The 24,965-nt window shown below is 64.7% G+C and overlaps 1 protein-coding gene and 1 long non-coding RNA gene across 3 annotated transcripts in view; one reads left to right on the forward strand and one right to left on the reverse strand.

Annotated features, from left to right (window-relative positions):
• The window catches only part of GSE1 (Gse1 coiled-coil protein), a 91,299-nt gene that overhangs the window by 29,588 nt on the left and 36,746 nt on the right, over nucleotides 1–24,965 (forward strand). For both annotated transcript variants that reach the window (XM_086758059.1, XM_086758060.1), the window contains exon 2: nucleotides 1,270–1,429. In XM_086758059.1, coding sequence (XP_086614185.1) covers nucleotides 1,270–1,429 — 160 coding nt within the window. The remainder of the gene's footprint in view (nucleotides 1–1,269; nucleotides 1,430–24,965) is intronic.
• LOC147599076 (uncharacterized) lies at nucleotides 18,249–19,508 on the reverse strand. Its single transcript, XR_015260040.1, has 2 exons — nucleotides 19,279–19,508; nucleotides 18,249–18,721 (listed from the first exon to the last, which is right to left on the reverse strand). It is a non-coding gene; the product is annotated as an uncharacterized LOC147599076 (long non-coding RNA).

Below are 24,965 nucleotides of genomic sequence, written 5' to 3' on the forward strand. Positions count from 1 at the left end.
GCAACGCGGCATCTCCCCCAGGACCCCGGGGAGATGTCCGTGCCGTCTCCGGGGATCCCATGCCAAGCTTTCGGGAACGGAGACCGATCCCCGGGCCTTGTCCCCTGCCCGCTGCGTGAACCGCCTTCTGTTTGTCACCAGGAAGGAGAGGAGCATCCCGCCATCGCCGGGGCAGCCGGTGGCACCCCGCCAGCTGGAGCCGGTGCGCAGCGGCACTCGAGGACTCGCGGGATGTGCTGAGCGCTGGCGGTTGTGCGGCGCTGCCATATGGATTCCATAAATTAAACCTTTCCGGGAAGCGAACGGTAAATTTATATGTCCGCTCGCCTGCCTGGCTCATTGCGTGTAAGGGCTTCCCAGCAAAAAAATTCACCGACCATCCATCTCGCTTCGCCTCGCCACGTTTGTAGGACTAATCCTGAGGAAAAACGGGATCGACGTAAAATCCGTACTGTGCTGCAGCCCTGGCCCTAATGTCCCGAAATCAGGAGCATGGTGTCCCCTATGGAGGGGGACACGGCAGGAGGGGAGATCGCCCGCATCCCGCCATGCCCGGGGATGGGCGCGGCATCCCAGGGGACCCGCTCGAACCCGGGGCCGGGGCTTGTCCGTGCATCTGTCCCAGAGCGGTTTGGCCGTACCGGGATGCGCGCGGCGGCGCTGGCTGTGGCTTTGTTAAAGATAAACAGAAGCGGCGACAGCCCGAGCCGTGCGCCTGGGCGCGCCTGACGCGGGAGGGTGACGGCTACAGCAAACACGGGGCCACGGCAGCGCCCCGGGGGACGCCGAGGGTTGGGAAGGGGGATCGTCCCCAAACTCGGCGATAAGCAGCGGCAACGGCGTCCCCGTCGCTGCGGCACGTTCGCTTCGCCTGCCGGGCAGGGAGGGCGACGGGGAGGGGGGGGGTGTTGGTCTCGAGTAAACACTGCCCGGTTGAGTAATCGGGAGCTGCCGAACCGGCCAGCTGCCACCGGCGAGCGAGGGGACGCCGCTTTGATTCATGTCCTCGCCCCCCTCCTCTCCAGCCTTTCTTCTCTGGCTGCGCCTGGAGCCATCGGCCGGATCCAGCTGTAGCCCCGCGGCGCGGGCTGGCGTGCGGCTCCCCGCGCCGGCCATGTGCACCGGCCGGCAGGAAAACATAAAGCATCCTCTGTCTGTGCGCCCCGCTCCCCCCTGTGCCCCCCAACCCATGCTGGCGGTGCTCCGGCCTTGCCACGCTCGGGCCGGGGAAGGGAAAGGCGCTGAGTCTCGTCTTGCTTTCTCTTGCAGGCGCCCTCGTCGTCCCTCGAGACAGCCGTCACCAAGCCTGCCGCCGGTGAGTCACGGCACCGGGTGGCCAGCAGCGGGGAGAGCCCAGGCGGCGGTGCCGTCCCGGACATCGGCCAGCGGACGGGTTTGGATGCGGAGGGCGCGGACGTTGGAGCCACAAGTAGGTGACGCCGGGGCGTGCGGGGACACCGTCCCCGAGGGCTGTCCCCTGCCCTGCGGTGGGGCGCGACGCCAGCCCGGCGTGCCGCCACGGTTTGGGTCTCCTGGCGAGGGCTTGCGCCCAACGGTTTGGTGTTGAGGCGCCAAAACCCGCAGCCCCGCCGGGGAGGTGACCCCGACGGCACCTCGGTCCCTGCCCGCCGTCCCTGGGGCCGTGAGTCAGGCCGTGGGTGCCGGGCAGAGCCGCGGCATTGGGCTGGCCGTACTGGGGAGCTGGGGGGTGCCCCCGGGGCTGGGCTGGGCCACGGCTCCCGGGACTCGGCCACCCCGTCCGTCAGGAGCGGCAGCATTTTTGGGAGAGGTATCACGCGTGCTTCCCTCCTGCCGCCTCCCCGGACTGGCCTGTTTGCCAGCCCTTCCCAGCGGGCGCGCCGTGCCGTGCTGTGCCGTGCCGTGCCGTGCCACGCCAGGCTGCTTTGATCTAGCAACAACCGCCGATGCTGGTTCCTGGCGCTGGGCTGGGGAAAACTGGGAACCGCAAGGTGCAGCGGGCAGGGAGCCAGGGCGGCCGGCTTGGCAAGGGGGCTGCGAGGCGGCCAAATCCACGAGGAAGGGCACTTCCTGGGAATGCCGTGGGCCACATTGGCCATCCGTTACCCCCGCAAGGAGCGGGCCCCGGTTTGGGACCCCGCAAGGCGCCGTGTCCCCCGTGGCGGGGCCGGGAGCCATTTGCAAGCTGCTCACAGCCCAGCCGGCAGCGGGTCGGAGGCAAGCTGGGAGCCGCGGCCTGGAACGGGCCTGCCGGAGTCAGCTCGGGATTTATTACCCTGCCAGTGGCTGCCGGGCAAAGGTGACAGTGACTAATGGCTTGTTACACGCCTGCCACATCTCATCTGCGCACCGCGGCCGGCTGCCGGCGCTCCCAGCTCCGGCGTGCAGGCGGCCTACGCCTGCCCTCCCTTCCCCGGGGTGGGGAACGGGGGCAAAACCCGCCCTGTTGCCCCCGCCGGGACCTCGACTGGAGCGGGTGACGGTGACAGCCGGCCGGTTTGGCGCAGGAATCTGTCCCCGTGCCGAGGATGGGGACCCGCACCGGCAGCGTCCCCGCGGCGTCAGCAGGGGTACCGCCGTGTCTCGGGGCGTCCCGGCTGGTGGCACGTCCCAGGGTGTCCCGATGAGCCTCGTGTGACACGCGGGACTTCCCGGCACACGAAACTCCTTTGTGGTTGCAAAACCATGAGCTGGGCTGGCCGCTGCGGCGGCAATCCCAGGCCGGGGTCGCCGGGCTGGGACGCGGAGGGGAGCGCGCGCGGATGGATGCTGACAAAGCCACAAATGCATTCACTAGGAAAATTAAAAAATTAACAGGCATTGGCTCGCTCTAGATTAGTAAAGACAGGGAGATAAAAGCGGCTCTTTATACCTTGTGAGAATTGCTGATAAGAGCATTTGTTCCTCTGTATTCTTTAAAAAGAATGCAATAAAAATTTAAAATCGAGTGGGAAAAAGGAGACGGGGAGGGGGGAGAACGCGCTGGCACTGCGGGCGAGGAAGGCTGGGGGAGGCGGCAGGCAGCGCCGGCATTGCGGGCGGCACCGGCGCGCGGCGGGCAGTGGGGCCGTTGGAGGAAGAGGAGGAGGATGGAGGGGAAGCGGAGGCGAGGGTGAGCTGGGAAGGGGTTTGGGTGGGTGAGTGGGTACGGCAGCTTGCTCGGAGATGGCTGAGGGGCATTTGGAGCCGTCCCCGCTCGGTCGCATCGGTGATTCGGGCCTGCTGTGAAGCCGCCCCCGCCGTGGCCTGCGGCTCGTCCCGCAAAGATATGAGTTCACTGCCGGACCAAATTCCTCACCGAAGCCTCCCTTCTGCCCAGGGAAGGCCCGGGTCCTGCCTGTCGGAGCCTGCCGAGCCTGTCTGGCACGTGAAGCCCGCCCGGCGTGGCTGGTAAACCCTGGGCGACTTCCTCCGCTGGCGGGTGGGCTGAGCCCCACCCCGCTCGTTTCACTGGTGTCTCCAAACGGGCAGAACCCGCGGGGCGATGGTGGGATGGCCCAGGGGTGACCACCACGGTCCCTACCCAGAGGGGGTGGTGGTGTCCCCATTACTGCACCCGCCGCCGGGGTGCACGGGGCATCGGGGTGCATGGAGGGGGCCATCGTGGGAGCACCCCGATGTCCGCAGGGTCTGGGCTCAGGACCACGCTGGGTGCTCACTGTGATGGGTGGGGTGATGGCTGGGGGGGTGGGGGGACACCTCAGGGGTGTCCCAGAGCCTGTTTGGAGGTCCAGACAGCTTTAGGGTGGGGGTCAAAGGGCTGGGGGCCACCCCAACCTCTTGCCCCTATTGGTGCTTGGCACAGGTGTGTCCCCCCTCCCCAGCACTGCATTTAGGGGGTGACAGAGGGACCCTGGGTGCTGGGGGGGGAGACACGACACCTCTGTGTTGGGGTCAAGGTTGTCGCCCCCCCATCACCCTTATTCTTGCGGGTACCTTCCCCGATGCTGCACCGTGACCCCCATGGGGGGGATTCCCCCATCCCCGGTGCACCGTGACCCCCACGGGGGGGGGGGTCCCCCATCCCCGGTGCACCGTGACCCCCATGATGGGGTTCCCCATCCCTTTAAGAGGACTCCCCTTGCCCCCGCCCCCCCTCGCTCGGTGCCTCCCTCCCCCGGGGGGGAAGGTGCCAGCCGCCCGCCCCGTCGGGGCCCTGCCCTGCCCGGCCCGGCCCCCGGTGAGTCACGCTCCAGCCGTGCGGCTCCCGGGGCGGCGGGCGGGCGCCGAGGGAAGCAGGAAGCGGCGGAGGGAAAGGCTCGGCTCGGCTCGGCTCGGCACGGCTCGGCTCCCTCCACCGCTCTGCCCATGGAGGAGCGCAGCCCTCGCTGGACGGCGCGGCCGGCGGGTGAGTGCTGCGCCCCCCCCCCCCAGCACCAGGGAGGGAGGCGGGGGGACACACACACACCAGGGCTGGCCCCCCACCCCGGGATGGGGTGACCAGCTGTGCTCCCACCACCCGCAAAGCTCCCCCCCACTTCCGCCTCCTCAGCCCCTTCGCCTCTGCTGCTGGGTGGGGGGGGGGCTCCGGTATGGGGGGGTTAAGAGACCCCCGCGGTGTGGGGGGCAGTGGTCGCCCTGGGGTTGGGGGATGCCGTTGTGTGGGGGATGGAGGTCGCCCTAGGCTTGGGGGACACCGTAGTTTGGGGGACAGAGGTCACCCTGGAGTTGGGGGACACTGTTTTTGGGGAGCAGAGGTCACCCTGGAGTTGGGGGACCCCGTGGCATGGAGTGGGGGTCACCCTGGGGTTTGGGGGCACTGTTGTTGGGGGGTGGAGGTCACGCTGGAGTTGGGGGACGCCGTTGTGTGGGGAGTAGAGGTCGCTCTGGGGTTGGAAGACCCCGTGGTGTGGAGTGGGGGTCACCCTGGAGTTGGGGGACGCCATCATTTGGGGGATGGAGGTGACCCTGGAGTTCGGTGACCCTGTGATATCGGGGGTGGAGGTTGCTCTGGGCTTGGGGGACGCTGTTGTTTGGAGAACGGAGGTCACCCTGGAGTTGCGGGACCCCGTGGCGTGGAGTCGGGGTCACCCAGGGGTTGAGGGTCCAGCTGCTGCATCTCCTGGGGGATGCTGGGGAGAGATGGGACCCGCCGGCTGCTGCAGGCTCGGGGTCCGGTGTGGGCCGAGGCACTCGGTCCCCATGTCCGGCATGGCCGCAGAGACCCTTCGGGTCGGTTCGCACGAGGAGAGCCCGGGGTGCGCGGGGCCATGGTGGGGGCTCGGCCCGGCGCCACTGACCTTGGCACGTCTCCTTGCCCATTTCCAGAGCTGCCTGCCCGGGGAAGCTGCTGCGGGGCCGTGCCTCAGTTTCCCCACGCACCGCTCCCCCTGAATGGGCAGCTCTTGTCTCATCCGTGCTTCTGGGCGGCCAGGGCTGGGGAGGGAGCGCGTCGCCAGACAAACCGTGCACGTGGGCACCACATCGGGGTGATGCCGTGGCCCCGGCGTCTCGCTCAGCTCGTCGTCTGCCGCCGTGTTTATTGCTCTGCTCCCTCTTCGCTTTTCCACCGCTGCCTGCGCCGCCTGCCTTGCCCTTTGCCCCCTGCGCCCTGTGCTGTGCCGCGTCCCAGCGACTGCTTCGCCCGGTGAAGCCGGTGCCGGCGTGCGGCTCGCATCCCCAAACCGCGGGCAAGTGCCCGCTGCCGGCCCTTGGAGCAGCAGGGTGAGTGCCCAGCTCTCTTCTTCCTCCTCTTCCTCCTCCTCCAGCCCTCTTGGCGCAGGGCGTCCCGAGGCTGGCGGGGTACACGGAGCTGGGGTGGGTGCCGGGGTGCCGTGGGGGTGCCCGTCGGGCAACGAGCGGGAGCCCCGGAGGGAGTTAATGGAGGGAAAAGGCAGCGGGAAGCCGAGCGCCTCTTCCTGCGAGCCCGCGCGTGCGCGCCGGCCGGTGCGAGCACGGGGGTGAGCCGGTGTGGTTTGTGGGTGTGCCGCCGCGAGCGTGCGAGGCGAGCGTGCACCGGGCTGCCTGTGCGCTTGAACCCGGTGTTGGGTGTGACGGCGGCGATGGCGGGGCTGGCTGGCCAAGGCCTGCGGCTTGGGGGGGTGGGGTGTGTGTGTTTGCACACACGCGTGTGCACGCATTGCACGACCCGAGGGTGCGCTGGCAGCTGTCGGTGCAAGGGGCACGCGTGGTGCATGTGTAACCCCCCTCGCACCGCTTTGTTGGGTGCACACCCGGGGTGTGCACGCGTGTGTGTGCACAAGCGCGTCCGTGCACGCCCCTGTGTGCCTGCCCTCGTGCACGTGCGAGTGTGCACGCCCGGGGCCTTTTTTGGCTGGTGGAGGGGGTTGAGTGTGTGTGTGCTGGCTGCAGGGCCGGGAGCATTACAGCGGAGACAGTGGCTTTGGCGGGGGGCCAGGCTGCCGGGGGGCACGGGGAGGCGATGGGGGGGGGACGTGGGGCGCAGGACAATTTATCGCTTCCTGACGTGCCAGCGCCCGGGATGGGACTGTGAGTTTTGGGGCAGCATGAGGAGGGGAGCGTGGGGGGCCCCAGGGGAGATTGGGGTCTTGGTAGGGGGGGGGGTCCTGGGGTGGGGAGGGGGTGTTCCTGTGCCGGCTGGGTGCAAAGTGGTGGTGCTGCAACCCCGTATCGGGGCAGGGGGTGCGGTGCCAGGGGTCACACCTCTGTCCCTGCGCCCTGGCAGCGACGCCAGCGGCGGGTGGAAAGTTTGGAGTCACAGCGCGCGCGCGCGCTGAAAAATAATGGCCTTTGCCTGCCTCTGTCTTCATGTCCTGTTGGGGAGAACCAACCCGGACCCCCGCCATGTGCCGGCATTGCTGGGGCGCATCGCCCAGCTGCGAGGTGGTGGGCGTCTCTTTGTGGTGTGGGGGGTCTGGGTGCTGGGGAAGGGGGCTGCAGGGCAGCACCGCCGAATCCCAGCTCCTGCCTGGGAAGGGACAGCCGGGACCGAGCTTGGCACGCCGCGGCCGCCCGGGCAGCGGGCCAGGGGGATTGCCCTTGAAACGGCCCTTGCCGTGCCTCGTGCCTCGGCCGCGCGCGGGGCCGCCCCGTGTCCCCGTCCCCCACCGCCACCCCGTTGCCTGCCGGCGGTTGCACCGCGACGCGGGAGGAAGCGCGCCCCGGCGCTCCCCGTGCCGATAAACCGCGGTCGCCTTTATCGCGGGGCCTTCTGCGAGGGCGGGCGGCGCGGCCGTCATCCCCCCCCTCTGCCCCCCAACCCTTATCTGCCTCGGCCGTTGGCCCCGGCTGGGTTCGCAGCCCCCCGCCTCGACCCCCGGCGCAGCGCCCGCGGGGTCGGCCCTTTCGGAGGCCTGCCCCCTCCGATCCCTTTTGAAGTTTAAAAATCCCGTTTTAAATCGAGGGGAGGGAAAGCTGCGGCCTCCAAAAGCCCTTGGCGCTGAGCGGGAAATCCTCTTCGCTGTGCCGCCGCTTCGCACCCATGGCAGCCGAAGTGGGACCAGGCCGCGTGTCCCCCCCGGCCTTGACCCCGGGCCCAGCGCCGCTTGCTCGCCATTTGCTCGCCACCTCCATCTTTGCACCAGTTTAGTCCGGGAAGGGCTTTCCCCTCACGACATCGCCGCCTCGACGTCCCGCACGGTGCGGGACTCCGCACCCCCCGCCGCCGCCACGCACCCCGCGGGGTTTGGGGCTGATGGAGCGTCAGCTCGACGCGCTGCCAGCATGCCGGCGTTTTTATTTGATTTCCCTTCTTCCAGAGCTGGCGATATTTTAAATATTAATGCCCGCCTCTAATTGCTGTGTCAGAGGAGCGGGTCGGCGCGGGAGCGGGCGCAGCGGCGGTGGCAGCGGCTGGTTTTGTCGTCTCGGGGAGCGTTTGCCGAGGAGAAACGTTTGTGCGTGTGGATTTTTTTTACTCCCTCGGGATTCGCTTGGCGGCCCTGGGACCTGACCCCCCACCTCCCACCCCGTTTCACAGTGGGGTTTGCAACGGGGCACCCCACAGCGTCCGTGGGGCCCCGTGGCGGGGTGGCAAGGGTTTGAGTTTGGTTTGTTGTTTTTTTTTTTTTTTTTCTTTCTTCGGGCAGAGCAGCGTCAGATGCTTGCGTGCTCGCTTCCTGTAATAAAGCGACCGCCGGCGCGCTTGTCACCTGCTCTCTGTTGTGCTGCCAAGCGGCAGACATGCCGCTTCTTGCTGCGGGCCCTGGCGCGCTCCACGCCGCCGCCGCTCCTCCCGCCTGCCCCGGGCTGCTCGCCCCGTGCCAGCGCCGCGTTAGCAGGTGTTTTTTCGGGGAAGGCGTCGACGGGTGCCTGCCGCCGCATGCCTTGTGCGGGCTGGGGGGGCCGGGGAGCTGTTCCTCGCCGCGGCCGTGCCCCCTGCGTCGCCCCGTCCCCCCCAGCCCCGGGTGTAGCGATGATGTCGGGGCTCAGCGCCTCCTGCATCCCGGTCCGGCCCCGGCTCCCGGCACCGTTTTTTTTTCCGCCGTATAACAAGATGATGGGTGAGGGTCAAGCTGCGGGTTCATAACTTGTTGGAAGACTTTGCCGAACCAATAAAGGCGTCGGGTTTTATATCTGCTCGTATTTTATCCACGCCGCGGCCTTTTCCCCCAGCGCCGGCCGGGATTTACGGCGGGGGATATTTGGACGTGTCGAGGCGAGCTGGGGGAAGCCGAGGCCGACCCCCCCCTCGCCTCCCCACGCCTTTGCATTCAGCGCCCGTGCGCTGAAATATTTACCTTCCAGCTCCTCTGACAGTTCAAGCCGTCTCGTGAAGCAAAGGTTATTGAACTGCGAATGTTATGACATTACATTTTTGTGTCTGCACTTTCAAGATGCGTGATGCAGCCTGAATGATAAGTGATCTCGGGGTTAAGGGTGGGGTGGTTTTTTTTCTTTTTTTTCCTTTTTTTTTTTTTTTTTTTTTCTTCTTTCTCCTCCTTTCCCTCCCTCCTGGCTCTGCTGGGGCTTGATAACGCTCCCTTTTATTGCCCTGCCTTTGCATTCCTGCGGCCCGGCTCCCTGCGGCTGGCGTGGGCGCTGGGGAGGGTTTGGGGAGGTGGGAGAGGGCCGTTCCCGGCGCAGAAGCTGCCCGCGCTGGTGCGTGCCTCAGTTTCCCTGACCCCAGGCTCGTCGCCGTGGGGCGGGCAGACCCCTGCGCGGGAGGGTGACGGTGACACCGGTGCCAGCCAGCCCCTCTTGTTGGAGGATGATGACGGGCACCCCAACCCCTCCCGCATCCCGGTGTGGAGGGAGACGCAGCATCCCGTATCGCACCGGGACGCTCCGGAACGATGCTCCCCGGTACCCCAGCTGTTTTGGTGACCGTCCCCACTTGAGATGCAGCATCCTGTGTGGCCAAAGTGGCCTCGGGGATGCATGGGGAGGGGGACAAGTGACAGTGACGGGCTCTGGCCTGTCCTCTACGCACTAGAGGGCAGCAACAAACCGGATCAGCCGGCTGCAGATCTGTCCCCGGGTGCAAATTTCCCCCTCCTCTGCCCCAAATTTGCCCCCCAGATTTGTGGGTTTGCAGCTGCCTTGTTTGTAAGGGACGCTCGAACAAACCCGTTCGCCGACCAGATTGCAACCGAGCAGCGAGACCGGGGCCCTCGAACCAGTCCGACCCGCGGCGTCGTGTCATCCCGGGAGCAAATTAATTAAGTCATTCCATAAATTTGGCCGCGTTCGCTGCCGGTGAATCACATCTACCCCCCCCCCACCTCCTCCTTCCTTCCCTCCCCGGGCTCCCCGCTCCGTCTCGGCTCCCTGCTAGAGTCAACATCTCACCCCGCAGCGCCTGGAGATTTCTATCGGCTCGGGGTCGGCCGAGCATCCCGGGTCGGGGCCGGCAGCCAGCGCTAACAGAAACCAGCTGCGAGGGCGGGCGGGCTTGGGGGGGGATAAAAAAAAAAAAAGAAAAAAAAAAAAAAAAAAGAGGTCAGGGCCCGGGAAATTAAATGTTCATAAACGTAGACCCGAGCGCTTAAAAAGTAGGGCAGTGCCATTAAATCTCATTAAAGTTTAATACCTATCAGTGCCACTTCAGGCAGCCCTTGGACATTGCTTTAATTTGATGGGTGTTAAGGGAGAATTATCAAATAATTGTGCTGGCTGGGGACTTGCTTTTATCATGTTACATGGAAAGCTCTCCCGGCTTTGTGCCGCACATCAAAACAGCGGCGGATAGGTATTGTTCTGCGGAGGGGATGGTGGGGGGGGGCTGCAGGGGGGGGTCCCTGCTGTCCCCATGGCCCTCGGCGCTGGCGGGAGGGATGAGAGACACCGGATCGGGTTGTTACAGGGATTAGCAGCCCCCCGGGATCTGGATTTTCTGCCCAAATTTAACCTGTTTGCCCACTGTGGGGGTCTGCTACCCCGAGCTGGCATCCCTGGGGTTGGCATGGAGACCGCGAGCATCCCGCCGTGGTCCCCAAGGGTCCCGGCATCGTCCCCAAGGGTCCCGCCGTGGTCCCCAAGGGTCCCGCTGCCGTCCCCGTGTCCCAGCAGGGTCGTTCCGCCCTTCCCGTGCTCGCTGCCTGGGGATGCCAGCGCGGAGCTGCGGGCGCTGCTAATTAATCCTAGTTTTCGGAGAGGCGCTGGGGGCCGGTGGGAATTGCCAGCGGGAGACGCCGGCGATCACGCGGGCCTGTGCGTTTCGTACAGGGTGCACCCAGGGTTATTTTTATTTCTTTCTATTTCCTCTCCTCCTCCCCTCACCATCAAAGTCCCAGTTGATAAAGAATTAGTGCCAGGTCGTTAGTCCCGGTTTTTATGAGATAAACCCGGGCGCAAGGTGCTGTCGTGTAAACGCCGGGGCCGGGGGAGCGCGGGGACGGGGAGAGCGGAGCTGCTGCCATGAATTATTCAGCAGCGCCTGATTTCACATTATTCTCGGTGATACTTTTACAACCTGTCAGTAAATAAAAAGATTCTACATTATTTATAGAAATGGACCCGAATTGGTTAGGAGAATTTACCGTGGCTGTTACTGGGGGCTGCTCGGCACCGGGTTAGCGAGAGCGGGGCGACGGCCAACGCCGCTGCCCGTGGGCCCGGTGTCCCCCGCTGCCGCCGTGCGCCCCAAGGACGGCTGCGTCCCTGCGGCTGGCACCGCTGCCGGCTCCCTCGGCTGGGGCCTGTCCCGCACGGCCGGGCTGCGTGGTGCCGTGCGCGTGTCCTTGGCTGCGAGCTGGACATGGAGAGGGATGAGGGTCTTCCTGGCTTGAAGGGAGGACCCTTCCTGGGGACATCATCTTCCCAGGGACACTTCTGCCCTGGGGATGACGTTTTCCCAGAGACATCTCCTTTCTGCAGATGACATTGTCCCAGGGATGTCTCCTTCCTGGGGACATCTCCTTCCCAGGGATGACATCTTCCCAGGGATGATACCTCCTTCCTGGGAATATCTCCTTCCCAAGGATGACGTCTTCCTGGGAACATCTCCTTCCTGGAGATGACATCTCCTTCCTGGGGACATCTACTTCCTAGGGACATCTCCTTCCCCAGGACTGCATCTTCCCAGGGGCATTTTCTCCTCAGGCACATCTCCTTCCTGGCGACCACATCTTCCCGGGGATGTCTCCTTCCCAGGGATGACATCTTCCTGGGGACATCTCATTCCTAGGGACATCTCCTTCCCGAGGACCACATCTTCCCAGGGACATCTCCATCTTGGACACATCTCCTTCCTGGTGACCACATCTTCCCAGGGATGCCTCCTTCCCCGGGATGACATCTTCCTGGGGACATCTCCTTCCTGGGAACATCTTCCTGGGGACTTCTTTCTGAGGATCACATCTTCCCGGGGACGCCTACTTTCCGGGGATGTCTTTTTCCCGGATGCCAGCCCTGGGGCATGTCTCCTTCGGAGGAGGATGCTCTCCAGGCACGATGCAGTTAGCCTTTCTACCCCGTCCCCAGAGAAGTGACCCCATCATGCCCGTCCCCTCCTGGCTCTGCTTCCAGCCTGTCCCCCGGCACCAGTGTTTTCCCACCCGCGTGCCCCCCTCGCCTCCTCCCAAATCCCATCTGGGCTTCCCGCGTCCCCGATGCGACAGCTCCGGAGAGGCGGAAAAGCATCGCGCGGGGTCGGAAAGCCCCGGGGAAATGAGCTCGGCTGCGGGTAAACCGAGGCGCAGCGACGATGCTCCGTACGGACAACCGGATGGAAAAAACCGAGAGGAAACCCAAGAGCGTAATGGTTCGTCTGCGGTGTCCCAAGGTGGCGGCTCCCAGCCCGCCGGTGACAGGTTTATTGGCAGGCAGGCCGGGCTGGAAGGATTGTCGGCTATTTACAGTGCCGGGGCCGTGACTTTGCGAGCAGACAGTTAACATAAATTCACATGATGGATCAGTTATCACTTCATTGAACTTGTGGCGGATCCATTGAAGGCTGCGCAGTAACATACTGTTTCCTGGCTCCGCGCAGCGCTGGGATACATTAAATACACTTTATTTATAGCTCAGCATCGCTGCGCTGTGGGCAGGAGAATGCAGCTTTTGCAACTATCATCTAATTTTATGATGAGCATTAAAGCAGGGCCTATAATTTGCACCTTTTTATTCATTAGACGCTGGCGCAGCCATAAGTCAAGAATGCCCAGGGATTTAGATGCAGATCCAGAAGATAAACTATTGACAAGCCAGATGTATTTTTACATTAGCGCGCCTTTACAATAGTTTATGCTGAGAGCGGAATATAAATTGCGTTATTAAATACGAACCGCGCTCCTAAGCGCCGCTCCGCTCGCTCCCGCGCGGGCAGGGGCGGGCCGCGGAGCCGCCGACGGCTCGAGGTTGGGTCGGTGGGCCGGATCGGTATTTTCGGCTTTATTTTAGCCCCGGATGCGCCGACGCGATGCGACTGTCCCGCAGCCCAGGCGGTGACCCTGCGGGGATGTCCCCGTCCGGGGCAAAGCCATCCCAGCCCCGTGCCCTCACCGGAGACCTCCCCTTGGCCGCTGCCGCTTGGCCAGCAGCGAGTTAAATCCTTTTGTTTCCGAGGCAATCGGGTTTATGTTATGAGCATGAATAAAAGATGGTTGTGCTGGGGTAGCTGTCAGGATCCTCGCCACCTATAAAGGCTTCGACTGTAGCTTGACAGTGAAAGACTGTGTTTGGGGACCGATGCGGCTCCTCAAAGGAGCTAAATAAATAAGGGACGCTTATTTTTACACCAGTAAAGGCTGCTGGAAATTTAAAGCCCTGTTTATCTCGCTGAAATCGCGGTGTTTATTGTTACCTCGTGTAGGGAGGTTTTGCATGTTCGCTAATAATTAAGCGGACCCAAGCGCTTCTGCCTCCGGTACGTGCCGCGGCCCCGCCGTTATCTGGGGGGAGGAAACGCTCGCAAATCAAACGCAAATATTGACCGTGGCTGGGCCGGGCGCGCGGCGATGGCCGGGTGCTCCCCGGAACCCCCGTCCCGTGGCTGCTGCGGGGGGCGGGGTGGAGGGGCTGGGTGCTTGTGTGCGGTAGGGGAGGGGTGATGGGAGGTGTCTGTCCTCGTGGCCACCCTGTCCCTGTGACCACCCCATCCTCCTTTCCACCCCATGGCCGCCCTGTCCCCGTGGCCACCCCATTGCCGCTCCATCCACATGGCCACCCCATGCTTATTTCCACCCGATCCCCATGGCCACCTCACTGCCACCCCATCCCCATGGCCACTCCATTTCCACCTTGTCCCCGTGGCCACCCCATCTTTATTTCCACCTTGTCCCCATTTCCACCCTGTCCCCATGGCCACCCCATCCTTATTTCCACCCCATCCTCATTGCCACCTCAGTGCCACCCCATCCCCATGGCAACTCTGTCCCCATGGCCACTCCATCGTTATTTCCACCCCATTTCCGCCCATGTCCAGTCCATCCCCGTGTCCACTTCATCACCACCCCATTCCCACAGCCACCCTGTCCTTATTTCCACCCCACGCCCATTTCCACCTTGTCCCCATGGCCACCCCATCGTTATTTCCCCCCCATTTCCGTGGCCACGTCACCACCGCCCCATCCTTATTTCCACCTCATCCTTATTTCCACCCCGTCCCCATGGCCGCCTCACCGCCACCCCGTCCCCGTCGCCACCCTGTCCCCGTCGCCGCCCCTTTGTGCCCGGCGCTAACAGGCGTCCCGTCCCGCTCGCCGGTCCCCGCGCCACCAGATGCTGCCGCTCCGTGTCACACCATCATGTCGCTAGCGGAGTGTAACGGGGAGAGCAGTCGGTGCCTTTGTTTCTCCTGCTCTCCGCGCAGCTGTCACTTCCAGTGATCAGTAGAAAAATCATCACCCCGCCGGATCATACATATGGAACGGTGTCTGTGCGGAATATTTATTGTAACATGTGTCGGGGGCCGCGCCGGTCACAAGCCCCGGGCTTGGCTCGCGCCCCGCCAGCCCCGCAAGGCGCGTGCGTCCCCGTGGCGGTGTCACCGCGGCCGCGTCCCCCAACGTGGCTGGGGGGCACGGGGCTAATTGCGCTGGGTGGCCTCGGGCTGTGTGGCATCCTCTACCTCACAGGGGACCGGGAAAGCCCTCCTTGTCCCAAACCTTCTTCCCAAAGGGTGTCCCCAAGCTGGGGGGGGGATGGATGAGACGTGGGGGCTGGTGAGGCCGCAGGCTCCTTCCTTGGCGAACGGAAGCCCAGGGGCTGCCCCTTGCTGGGGTCACCGATGGGGTGGCCTTTGGGGTCTCCGAGGGTGGGATAAGGCGCCCGGGAGCCTCGGCCCCAATCCGCCTCTCCGGGAGCTTTCCGGAGCTGTCAGCTCGGCACCTTTGGCGTGTGATGGGTAAACAGCGCGGCGCGCCCGCCGGGAAAGGCTGTTGGATCCCTGCTGGTGCTAACGCGGCGTCTGGCAGGGACGGAGAACGTGCCGTCGTCTGCGCGAGGCACGGCGGACGTGTCGCCCCGCCGGGGCTCCTCACGGCTTTTTTCCCCACGGAGAGGAGGAGACAGAGCCACCCCGGCGCTGGGAGCAGGGTGACGCTGCGCCGGCCGGGGTCCACCATATCCCGTGGGAGTCGTGGGTGCTGGCATGGCAAAGCCACTCCCGTCACCTCCCGTCACCCAAAAACCAGTACCCACGTCCCCATCCCATCCGCCGGTGGGTCCCGGGGATGCGGACACCCCCCCAACCCCCGCTGTGCACCGTCACCGCGCCTTTTCCGTCACCGGGGCGGACAGATGCCAGGCGGGCGATGGGGGGGTCACCGGGTGTCCCCAGCACATGGCGGGGGGAAGGTGTCACCGGCGCCTTTTGGCACCCGCTGCCGCACGAGCGCGCTCCTCTGACAGCTTTATCAAGCCTCCAGACTTCCCAATTCCATTGTTCCTGACATCTGTTTCGGTAAGTGATTAATTGCAATTAGTGAACGGTTTGAAAGCCCGTGGAAGAATATTCAGCAGAAAACTCGTCAAGATTAATGAGTGGTGGCAGTTGTCAGAAGGGCTGCTGCCTCGCCGGGATGCGACGGGGAGGCGCGGGAGGCTGGGTGAGCGGGGTGCCCCCCTCTCCCCGCGCCTGTGTCCCCCCCCCCCACCGCCGTGTCCCCCCCCCACTCCCAGAGCATAACACGGGCTGATTTTTCATCCGAATGCATGAATTATCCGCTAATGCGCTCTTAATAAAGCGCCGTGGAGTTTCACCGAGATTAGGTCCTAAATCATGCAGAATGAATTTTAATCAGTCCGAAAGACACCGGTGCCGGCCGCTCCCGGAGACCTGCGGGAATCCGGGCTGCATCCAGCCGGGATCTGCTTCCGGAGAGGCAGTGCCTGCAGAGCCCCATCTTGGGAGTTGCCACTCCTGCAGTGAGTTTCCCAGGTCTTTGCTCTCGGCCTGGTTTTGCCTGCGGCTCGGTGCGAGGGGCCACCCGGAGGTGCTGGGGTCCCGTGGCGGTGCCGAGCCCGGGGCGCGGGGCATGACACCGCCGTGGCCTCGGGGAGGGGAGGGAGGGTGCGACATCTGCTCCCGCGAACCCTTTGCCGCGCCGAGGTCAGGGCGGCTCGACGGCCCTGGCTCCTGCGAGCAGATGGCTCCGACACGCTCGCCGCCCGGGCTCCGCGGTCCCGCACCCATGAAATTCCCCATTAACGGGGCTGCGACCGGAGGGTGCGGGGGGAAAACGCGCCCTCGGTGCGGCCTCGCTAATCCGGGGGGAGGCTGCCGAGCGGCCGGGGTTCCTCGCCGGGGTGCACCCACGTGCTGTCGGAGTCCCCGTCCCCATCCCGTCCCGTCCCATTGATTTATTGCTCTTTTGGCAGAGGGGCCGGCGGAGGGCAGGGGTCAGCAGGGGCTGGCAGGGGTCGGGAGGTCCCGCCGTCGGCCGCCCTTTGTTGGTGTCCGCCACAATGACCCGGCGCGGGCTGTTTGCTGGGCGCGCGGGGGTAATTACCGTGCCGGGGAGGATGGAAGGGGTCAGGGCCAACGGAGCCGCCGCGACCCACCGCCGGCGAGACCCCTGCGCGGCAGCGGGCCCGTCCTCCTTCCCCTGGCACCATCTGCTCGGAGGCGGCCGCTGCGAGCGGCAGGGCTGCGGCTCTGGCGACGACGCTCAGACGGACAGACAGATGGTGGTGGGTTTGAAGAGGTAGAGTGTGTACTTTGTTCTGGAGAGCTTTGATTTTAAAAAAAAAAAAAAAAAAAGAAAAAAAAAAAGGAGAGGAGAGGGAGGCAACGTCCTCCTGCGTCCCCTCGCTGCGTGCCGCACTTTGTGGCGGGGAGCTGGGGGTTGTCACCGCGCTGGGGACGAGGCGGCGGATGCTGGTGCTGGTTGAAGCGATGGGGAGCTGGGATGAGTCCCCGTGGACCCCCTGCTCCTGGAGCGTCCCCCCGTGCCGCCGTCCGCAGGGATGGTCTCGTCTCCCAGCGTCCGACCGCGGCACGTGGCCTCCTTACCTGCCTGCCGGCACGGCACGTACCTGCCTGCGAGCGGTGCCAGCTGGGCCGTGGCTGATGCAAGCGGCGTTCCCGGGCGAGCCCGGCCGCTTCCCAACCGGCTGGGGCGGCCGGACCGGGGTGGGAGGCGCGGGCGTGGGGTCCCCGCAGCGGTGCTGCGGACGCCGGGCGAAGGGCACAGGCAGGGCGACGCGGTGCTCCGACGGCTCTCCCCGGGGCGCTCCCGACCCGCCGGACTCGCTCGGGGAGCGGCGGCGTGGGTTGGCGGCTTTGGCTTTGGTGCAAAAGGTGGGGCCGGCCACCTCCGCCGCCCCGCAGACGCCTTTTCCAAGCGGCGCCTTGCCCTCCGCGTCCCGGCATCGCCTCTCGCCGCTCAGCGGACCTCGTTCGACGCCCATGCAACGGTGCCTCCCCGACGCCCGCGGCCAGGGCGCGGCGCGCTGGTGTCGCACCCGATTCCGACGCTGGGCTTTACCGGAGCGTGCCGACGGCGTAGGGGGTTGCACGGGGACGCGACCGCCCCGTCTTGGGGGCTCGCCGAGGTCCCCCATGTTTGGGTCACCCGCCAGCAGCGTGGGCGCCGCTGCCCGCGGCCGCGGGCAGCGGCGCCCACGCTGCTGGCGGGTGACCTTGCCGTCTCTCAATTAGCGCCCGCGCCGCTGCCGCCGCGGCCGGGGGTAACGAGAGGCTGCGGGCGCTCCGTGCGAGCGCCTTGTGCAAATACCCGGTGAACGTGCACGGTGCGAATGCTTGCGGCGAGTACCCCGTGCGAACGGGCTGTGCCGATGCATGGTGCAAATGCCCGGTGAACACGCATGGTGCAAATGCCTGGTGAACACGCCTAGTGAACACGCGTGCTTCAAATGCCCCGTGCCAATGCCTGGTGAACGTGCAAGGTGCAAATGCTCCGTGCAAATGCTTGGTGAACATACCCAGCGCAAATACCTGGTGCAAAAGTCCCGTGCAAATTGCCGGTGAACATGCATGGTGCAAATGCCCCGTGCCAGTGCGTGGTGAACCTACATGGTGCAAATGCCCCGTGCAAATCCCTTGTGAACATGCATGGTGCAAATGCCCCGTGCCAATGCCTGGTGAACATACGTGGTGCAAACACCCGTGCAAATACCTGGTGAACATACGTGGTGCAAATGCCCCGTGTGAATGCTGGGTGTCGATACCCTGTGCAAATGCCCGGTGAACACGCACGGTGCAAACACCGTCCGGGCTGGGACTCGGCTCGCAAAGGGGCGTCGTGGCCCTGGCAGGCGACGCGGCCCGGCTCGGCTCACCGGCCGGCGAGGCCGGAGCAGGCGGCCCGACGTCTCCTCGCAGGTGTAAGCACAGACTCCACGGCGCTCGAGCTTCTGTGCGGCGGGCGCGTGCCAGCACACTGCTGTGCCTTGCGAAGGTAACAGCCATCTGCACTGTGATAAAAAGCCCCGAGGATGATAAATAGACAAGTAGCACTTTTATTGGATTGCCGTTTCGAAGCAGCCACTTTGGGTTTGGCACGACGCTAACGACAGACTCGCCGCACGCTGCGCCCAACCGCCCTGGCTGGGGGAGAGGGGCTGCCCGGCGGCGAAGCCAGCGCCCGGCCGGGCATCCCGGAGCCGCGTCTTTCCCTCTCGTGGTTTTTTTTTTTTTAGGGGTGAGGTCTCTGGATCCGTGCGACCGTGCTCAAAGCCGAAGCGATTTGGGGTGCGGCGAGCCCACGGCGGGGCTGGAGGGGCCAGCTGGCGCGGCGCGAGGCCGGGGCGCGCGTGCGGCGGTGCCCCAGCTGCCGCGCCGGCCTCGCCGTCACCTGCGCGGAGCAGCTTGTTTGTCAATAATGGAGCGGAGAAAATTACAGGCGAAACGCCGCTCGGCTCCGCTTTGTGTCGCCTTACCGCGTCCGAGCCGGAGGTGCCGGCGGCACAAAGGCTGCTGGGAGGGGAGAAGGGATGGGGGGGATCGGCGAGGCTCCGTGGGGCAGACCCCCGGTGCCAGGGCGGGCTCTGACCCCCCCGGCTCGGCCGTGCGCGGTGGCAGGGACGTCACCTCAGCCGGAGGGACGTGCGTTTCGGGGACATTGCGGAGTTGACGCCGGCTTTTGGGTGACCCCCGCCGCGCGCTGGTGTGGGTGGGGAGACGTTGGGGTGGGTGTGAGCATCCCTGTCCCCATCTGCGTCCCCCCATGGTGGCAGCTCGTTCCGAGGTGCTGCGGGACAGGGGTAGGTTGGGGACACCGATTTAGGGGTGCTGCGGGACGGGGCAGATTGGGGACACCATTTCAAGGAGCAATCCCCGTGGCTGGGTGGGCAATGGGGGGACTCGGGGTGCTGCTGAGGGGGGGGTCTGTCCCCACACCCTGCCAACCCCCAACCTGCGGGGCAGGGGCCGCGTGCAGCTGCCTTCCCCGGGCGTGCATCCCAGGAATTCGGCAGCACGGGGGGAGGCCGGCTGCCTTCCCCTGCCCTCTGACCCGCCGGGATGATACAAACCCTCTTCTGTTTCTCCTCAGCCCGCCGGCGGGGTCAGGGCGACGGCTGGCGCTGGCTCCCTCGCCGCGATAAAACAGCTCGGCTGTCACGACACAATAGATCCGTCCGGCTGCTGGCACGGCCGGGGCCGGGGGGGGGACACACACACGACCCCGGGGCCAGCGGGTGCTGGGGTGCCCCTGTGACCCCGCTACGGCCGTGCTGCCAGCTCGCTGGGGCGCGCGCACAAGCGTCACGATCTTTGCCGGGTCTCAGCAGGCGCGTCGCCAGGGGCGGCGGGCAGGGACGGGGACAGCACCCGCGTGTCCTGACCGATACCCCGTCCCCGAGCCAGCACCCGCTTTGCTGCAGGGAGATACGGCCGTGCCTCTTGGCTCCCTGCCGTGCGCACTCTCCTCACCGTCCCAAAATACATCGGGAGGCAGCGGCGCGCGGCGCCCCCCACCCTTCCCAGCTTGGGGCTGCTCCCGGGGGAATCGCTCACCTCCTTCCTCCTCCTCCCTGCTTCCCTCCTGACTTTTTTTTATCCCATTCTGCATCACCTTTGCAATAATTCCGTAATTTCCCCCTGCGCCCAGGGGCTGGATCTCCCGACGGGTGCGAGCAGGGTGCTTCATCCCCCTGTGCCAACCAACGCCACCCGGGGCTGGATGCGAACCCCCTTCTCCGGACCCCGAATCCCCCCTCCTCAACCCTGACGCGGCGACTGTGGAAAAATAAAAAGCGTCTCCAATTAGAAGCGGCGGTGCCGCAAACTGGCGGCGAGGCACTTGAACTGTCACTGCGCAGCCTTAATTAGCAGCGACGGGGCAGGGGTCAGCAGCAACTCAGCAGCCTTGACAAGGCTGCTATCAAGTGCAAGGAGGGAGGAGGAGGGAAAAGCAAAGCCCCCCGAACTCAGGACCAGCCCCGGGGCGGCGAGGAGGGGGGAGGACGAGCGCGCCGGGAGACGGGCAGGCGGAATTAAAAGGGAATAAAATGGTCGCTATCTCCCACCGGCGGCGCGTCGCCCGTGTCGTGCGTCCCGCCCCGGGAGCGTGCGGCCGATCCTGGGCCCCGCCGGCCGCCTGAGCCGTGGGACGGGGAAAAAAAGGGGGGGGGCGGCGGGACCCCCGGGATGCTGGAGATGAAGAGCTGGTCGTCTTTGCTGCAGAGCCTCAGTAAGTGATGGGGGGCTGCAAGGCTGGGGACACCCTCCACCCCACGCCGTGGGGTCCCCACCAGCCGCCCCCCTCCCCGGTCCCGCTAATCAAGGGTGAAGCGAGTGGGTGGCATGGCCGGGCTGAGGGTCCTGCACCCCCCCCCCCGCCCCGCGTGCCGCCCCGTCCCCTCGCCGGCATCCCCCTCCTCGGGGTCAACGCCCGGCCGTGGCCAGGCTTAACCTCTGCCCTTTCCCTCCTGACCTCCGGCCCTGTTAAAAAGGGTTTAAATGCAAAGTTATTTGATAGCTAATCCTGGCCCGGGGCCGGGGGCAACCCTGGGCTTGGGCGCTGGGAATCGCCCCGGGCCAGGACCCTCCGGCGTCACCGCTGGCACGGACCTGGTTTCACCGGGGTGGAGGGGTCGGGGCAAATGCGCCGATTAAAATCCGGCGGGTGAAAAGAGCTTAAACAAATCCCAAATCCCTCGGATGCCGGATGAGGCTGTTTGAAATTTGCTCGGGAGCCGCCGCAGGGAGGGGGAAGAGATGCCGAAAGCCTGCGCCGCCATCCCGGCGGGACGTAGGGGGGCTGCTGAACTGGAAGCGCTGGGGAGGCTGGCGATGCGTGGGTGCTGGGAGGGGTTGGTGCTCGTTTGGTGGGTGTTATGGGGGGCCAGGTCAGCATTTGAAGGGGGTGCCTGCGTGCCTTCCTGCCCTACGCCCATTTGCTGCTGGGCCAGGAGGCACGGGCGTCGGGGAGCCCTCCGTTTCGCCATCATCTCTCCATTTTCACCCACGCTGTCCGCGAGGAGCCAGACCCTGCTGTTCCCATCATGACGACGTGAGGGAAACTGAGGCAGGCGCAAGCGGGGGGTGCCAGTGTGGTGGTGGGCAGGAGGGTGACGGAGGGGATGATTCCTGGTGACATCCGCCCAGCCCAGGGCTGCAGTGCCGGGTCAGGCTCTGTCCCCTCAGTCCTTAGCCATCCCCCTTGGTAACCAGCCCCCAAAATGAGCGGCTGGGCCAGCTGAACCCCAGCTCAGGGACACGGCGGGGAGAGGCCGGTGCTGCAGCTGGCCGGCGGCTGTGGGGTGCCCTGCTCTTCTGTGTCAGCCTCTCCCACCCGTATACACGCTTCATCGTCGTGCACAATCTGTCGTGCGAGCTCCGTCTTCGTGCGAGCTCCGTCTTCGTGCGAGCTCCGTCTTTGTGCGAGCTCCGTCTTTGTGCGTGCTCCATCATCTTGCATGCTCCATCATCTTGCATGCTCCACCTTCCTGCGTGCTCCATCCTTCTGCGCGCGTGGTCGTTGCGCGCACTCCATCGCTGTGCCCACTCCGTTGTGTAAGCTCCATCGTTGCGCACGCTTGTCTTCACGTATGCTGCATCTCGCACGCTCCAGCATCTTGCACGCTCCGTCACCGTGAACGCTCCATCCTTGTGCACACTGTCTTCATGCGCGCTCCATCGCAAGTGCTCCGTTGTGACACGCGCTCCATCGTCACGCACGCTGCTCCGTCACACCCACCCGTGCCCACAACCCTGAATTGGGCAGCCGGCGGCGGGCGGCGTCCCCCCGACCGCTGCCGCCCCAGCTCCGGTGCGTCCTCGGCCGGCGAGGGTTAACGCCGGGGCGGGGAGGATGCCTGCGAGCCCTGTGCCAGTTCAGAAATGAATGTAGCCTTTAATACCCCATCCTTCAATCCTTATCTCCCCTAATTTATTGGACGTAACTGGTTGCGCTGATGGATTCGTGGCTTAGACCTTGGCTTCTAAATTTCGGCATTAATAATCTGCCCCTTCGTTCTGCTCTCCAGATGTCTTTCATTTATCTGCTTATTCAGTAGGGGTGCAACCCCGCGTCCTCGCTGCCAGCGCTACCGCGGCCCGGTGACAATAAATTTGGACTTGTAATAACACGGCCGGATGAATGGATTGACCTCTTGGTGACTGTCACTCCCTGCCTCCCCCCTCGTTAGGTGCCGGTGGGAACGAGCGGGGCCCCTGATAATGGATGCTGGGGTCAGCCCCCTCCTCCCCGCCTCCTTTTTTCCTCATTTTTTTTTTTTCCAAAGGGGAAATTTGTAGGAAAGGGGGGGTGATTAATCTTTAATTGGCTTTGGAGAACAGGGCAGAGCAGCCATCCCCATCCCTGGGGAGAGCTTCGCCCCTAAAAATGCGGACCCCCAGTGACGGCCCAGTAGCCCCCACCAAGGGACTGGGAACCCTCAGCCGGGTGAGGATTCGACGCCGGCGTCCGCGCTGGGATGAACGGCGGCCGGGGCAGGTTGCACACCTGAGAGCGTGCCTCGGAATGTGTTTGCTTAATTAATTGGCGGCGGGAACGCGCCGGGGGTGTAAATCTAACGTTGGGCCTTGGCAGCCTGCAGTGCCGCGCACGCAAGACTAGACTTTAAATAAGGGTGCAATTATTGTTTGAATAATTGATGAACAACGGGCGCGCATCGGCGCTCAGCCTAATGGGCTTTGATCGCTCGCCAGGGCCGCCCGGCGCGCCGCCATCCCGCCGGTGGAGGATGCTCGGGGTCCGGCGAGGGGCGCGTGGGTGGGTCGGCGGTGGGAATCGGGGCACGGGTGGGTGCTGTGGGGTGGGTGGTGGAAATTTGGGTGCTGTTCCCTCCCTGGTCGACCCCGCGGCGCCGCGGAGGGGCAAAGCCCCTCCGCGGCGCCGCGGGGTCGACCGGGGAGGGAGAGGACCCTGCACGTAGCGATTGATTTAAATCATTTTAGAGAGGACCTATGGAAAATAAAAAGCCTTTAATCACATTTGTATCCATTTCCAGCCTCGGTAAATCAATTTGGATTGAGCTGGGTGCCACGGTTACAGCTGATTAGCGCGCGGCGGATGGGGTCAAATTAATGCCAGCTAAGTTCGCTTAATGGGGTCACCGTCGTTAGCTCCCCCGCCGGCGTCCCTCCTCGGGGTCGGCGGTTGGGAGGAAGAGCGTTTTGCTTCTGCCCGTGCCGTGGGGGGGTTTTCCGGCGAGGAAGCAGCAGGATTTGGGCTCCGTGCTGCTCCGTGCCTCGGTTTCCCCTTGCCACAGCTGGAACCGTTCCAGTGAGCGGCACGCAGGGGTATTTGGCCTTTTCCACCTTCCTCTTCCTCCTGCTCCCGCGAGGCCGTGCCGGTCCTCGCCGGCGTCACCCGCGTGCTTGCAGCCGCTCACGCGTCCTCCCCGCCTCCCCGCAGAGGAGCCGTAAACAGGTCCCTGCGCCCCGGTGCCGGTTAATTTGTTTTCAATAGGTTCCAATCAATTAAACGCGATCCAGGCGAAGGGAAAAGTGTCCCGGTAATTGGGGAAAATAAATCACTCGTCGCGGTCCCCGGGCAGAGCGGAGGCTGGGAGCCCGGGCTGCATCCGCGTGGGGTTGGGGACACTGGAGACGGATCCCAAGTTCGCGTGCGAGGCGTTGGGGACAGCGTGCTTGCCAGCTCCCAGTTGGCTTCCTTGGCATCTCCCTCCCTATCCCGCCGGCTCGATGCCTCCTTGCCCATCCCGGCGTTGGGAAGCGTCTCCCCCAGCATCCCTTCGCCCGGACACCGCCGCCTCCCCGGAGCCCCGCTCCCACCCGTGCTGTAATTACTGCACGCGGCGCTTTGATTGCTCCATTCCAAATTAATTAAACCCGGCGGTGACCCAAATTATGATCCCTTGTCTTGCCGAGCGCCGTATTTTTAACCTTAACCGGCTGGGCTTGTGTTTAGATTTCCAATCCGGGCAGAAATGTCACCCGGGGAGAGTGACTGGCATTGAACCCAGCCTTCCCGTGACGAACCCCGTAATTAGAAACCCTCGTGTCCCCGAGACGGGTCTTTAAAGCTGTCAGAAGCCAAGATCCAGCCATTTGATACAAGACTATCATTAACTGCGCCCAACCTATTAGCTGCAGGTAAATAACAGGCTGTACCGGAGCCGGGGAACAGGCGGGTTGGGAAATCCGGTTGGTTCTTAATTAGGAGAAGCGGCGCGAGGGATGCGTTTCCCTCTAATTGCCTTCGTTAGGAGCCCAGGTATGTATCCCCTTCCCTATATCCCCTTTCCCGGAGCGGTGACGGCTCCCGCGCCCCGGCTTCGGGCGGCGGGAAGCCGAGGATGTGAAGCTGTTTAGCGGGGATGGATAGGGATTGACGGTCTCCGGTCCAAGCGGAGGATAAATCTGGGCTCACCGCCGCTTTCCGGGGGCTTGTCTGGGTGACATATTCGGTCGGCTGGATGGAAAATCAATCACGGGGGCTGTTTCCGTCCTCCCCTCTTTTCGTGCTACGTTTTAATTTGCCGGGCTGCGGGGTTCGTACACGGGGGATCCATCTCTATTTGCGTCGAGCGGCGGCGTCTTTGTCTCCCTGGCGCGGCGGCGGCCTTCCCGGCCTGGCGCTCTCTGCCCTGGGTGTTGGAGCGCAGGTGGGCACCGGAGGTGGAGGGGTCTCCATCCCTCCTGGGGCTTTTTCCTGCCGTGGAGCTGCCGTACGGGATGCCCTGTGTGGGGAAACTGAGGCACGGCGCAATGTGGGCAGCTCTGGGCT

This window comes from Chlamydotis macqueenii, chromosome 13 (genome assembly GCF_036417535.1).
Source record: "Chlamydotis macqueenii isolate bChlMac1 chromosome 13, bChlMac1.mat, whole genome shotgun sequence".
NCBI lineage: Eukaryota > Metazoa > Chordata > Aves > Otidiformes > Otididae > Chlamydotis > Chlamydotis macqueenii.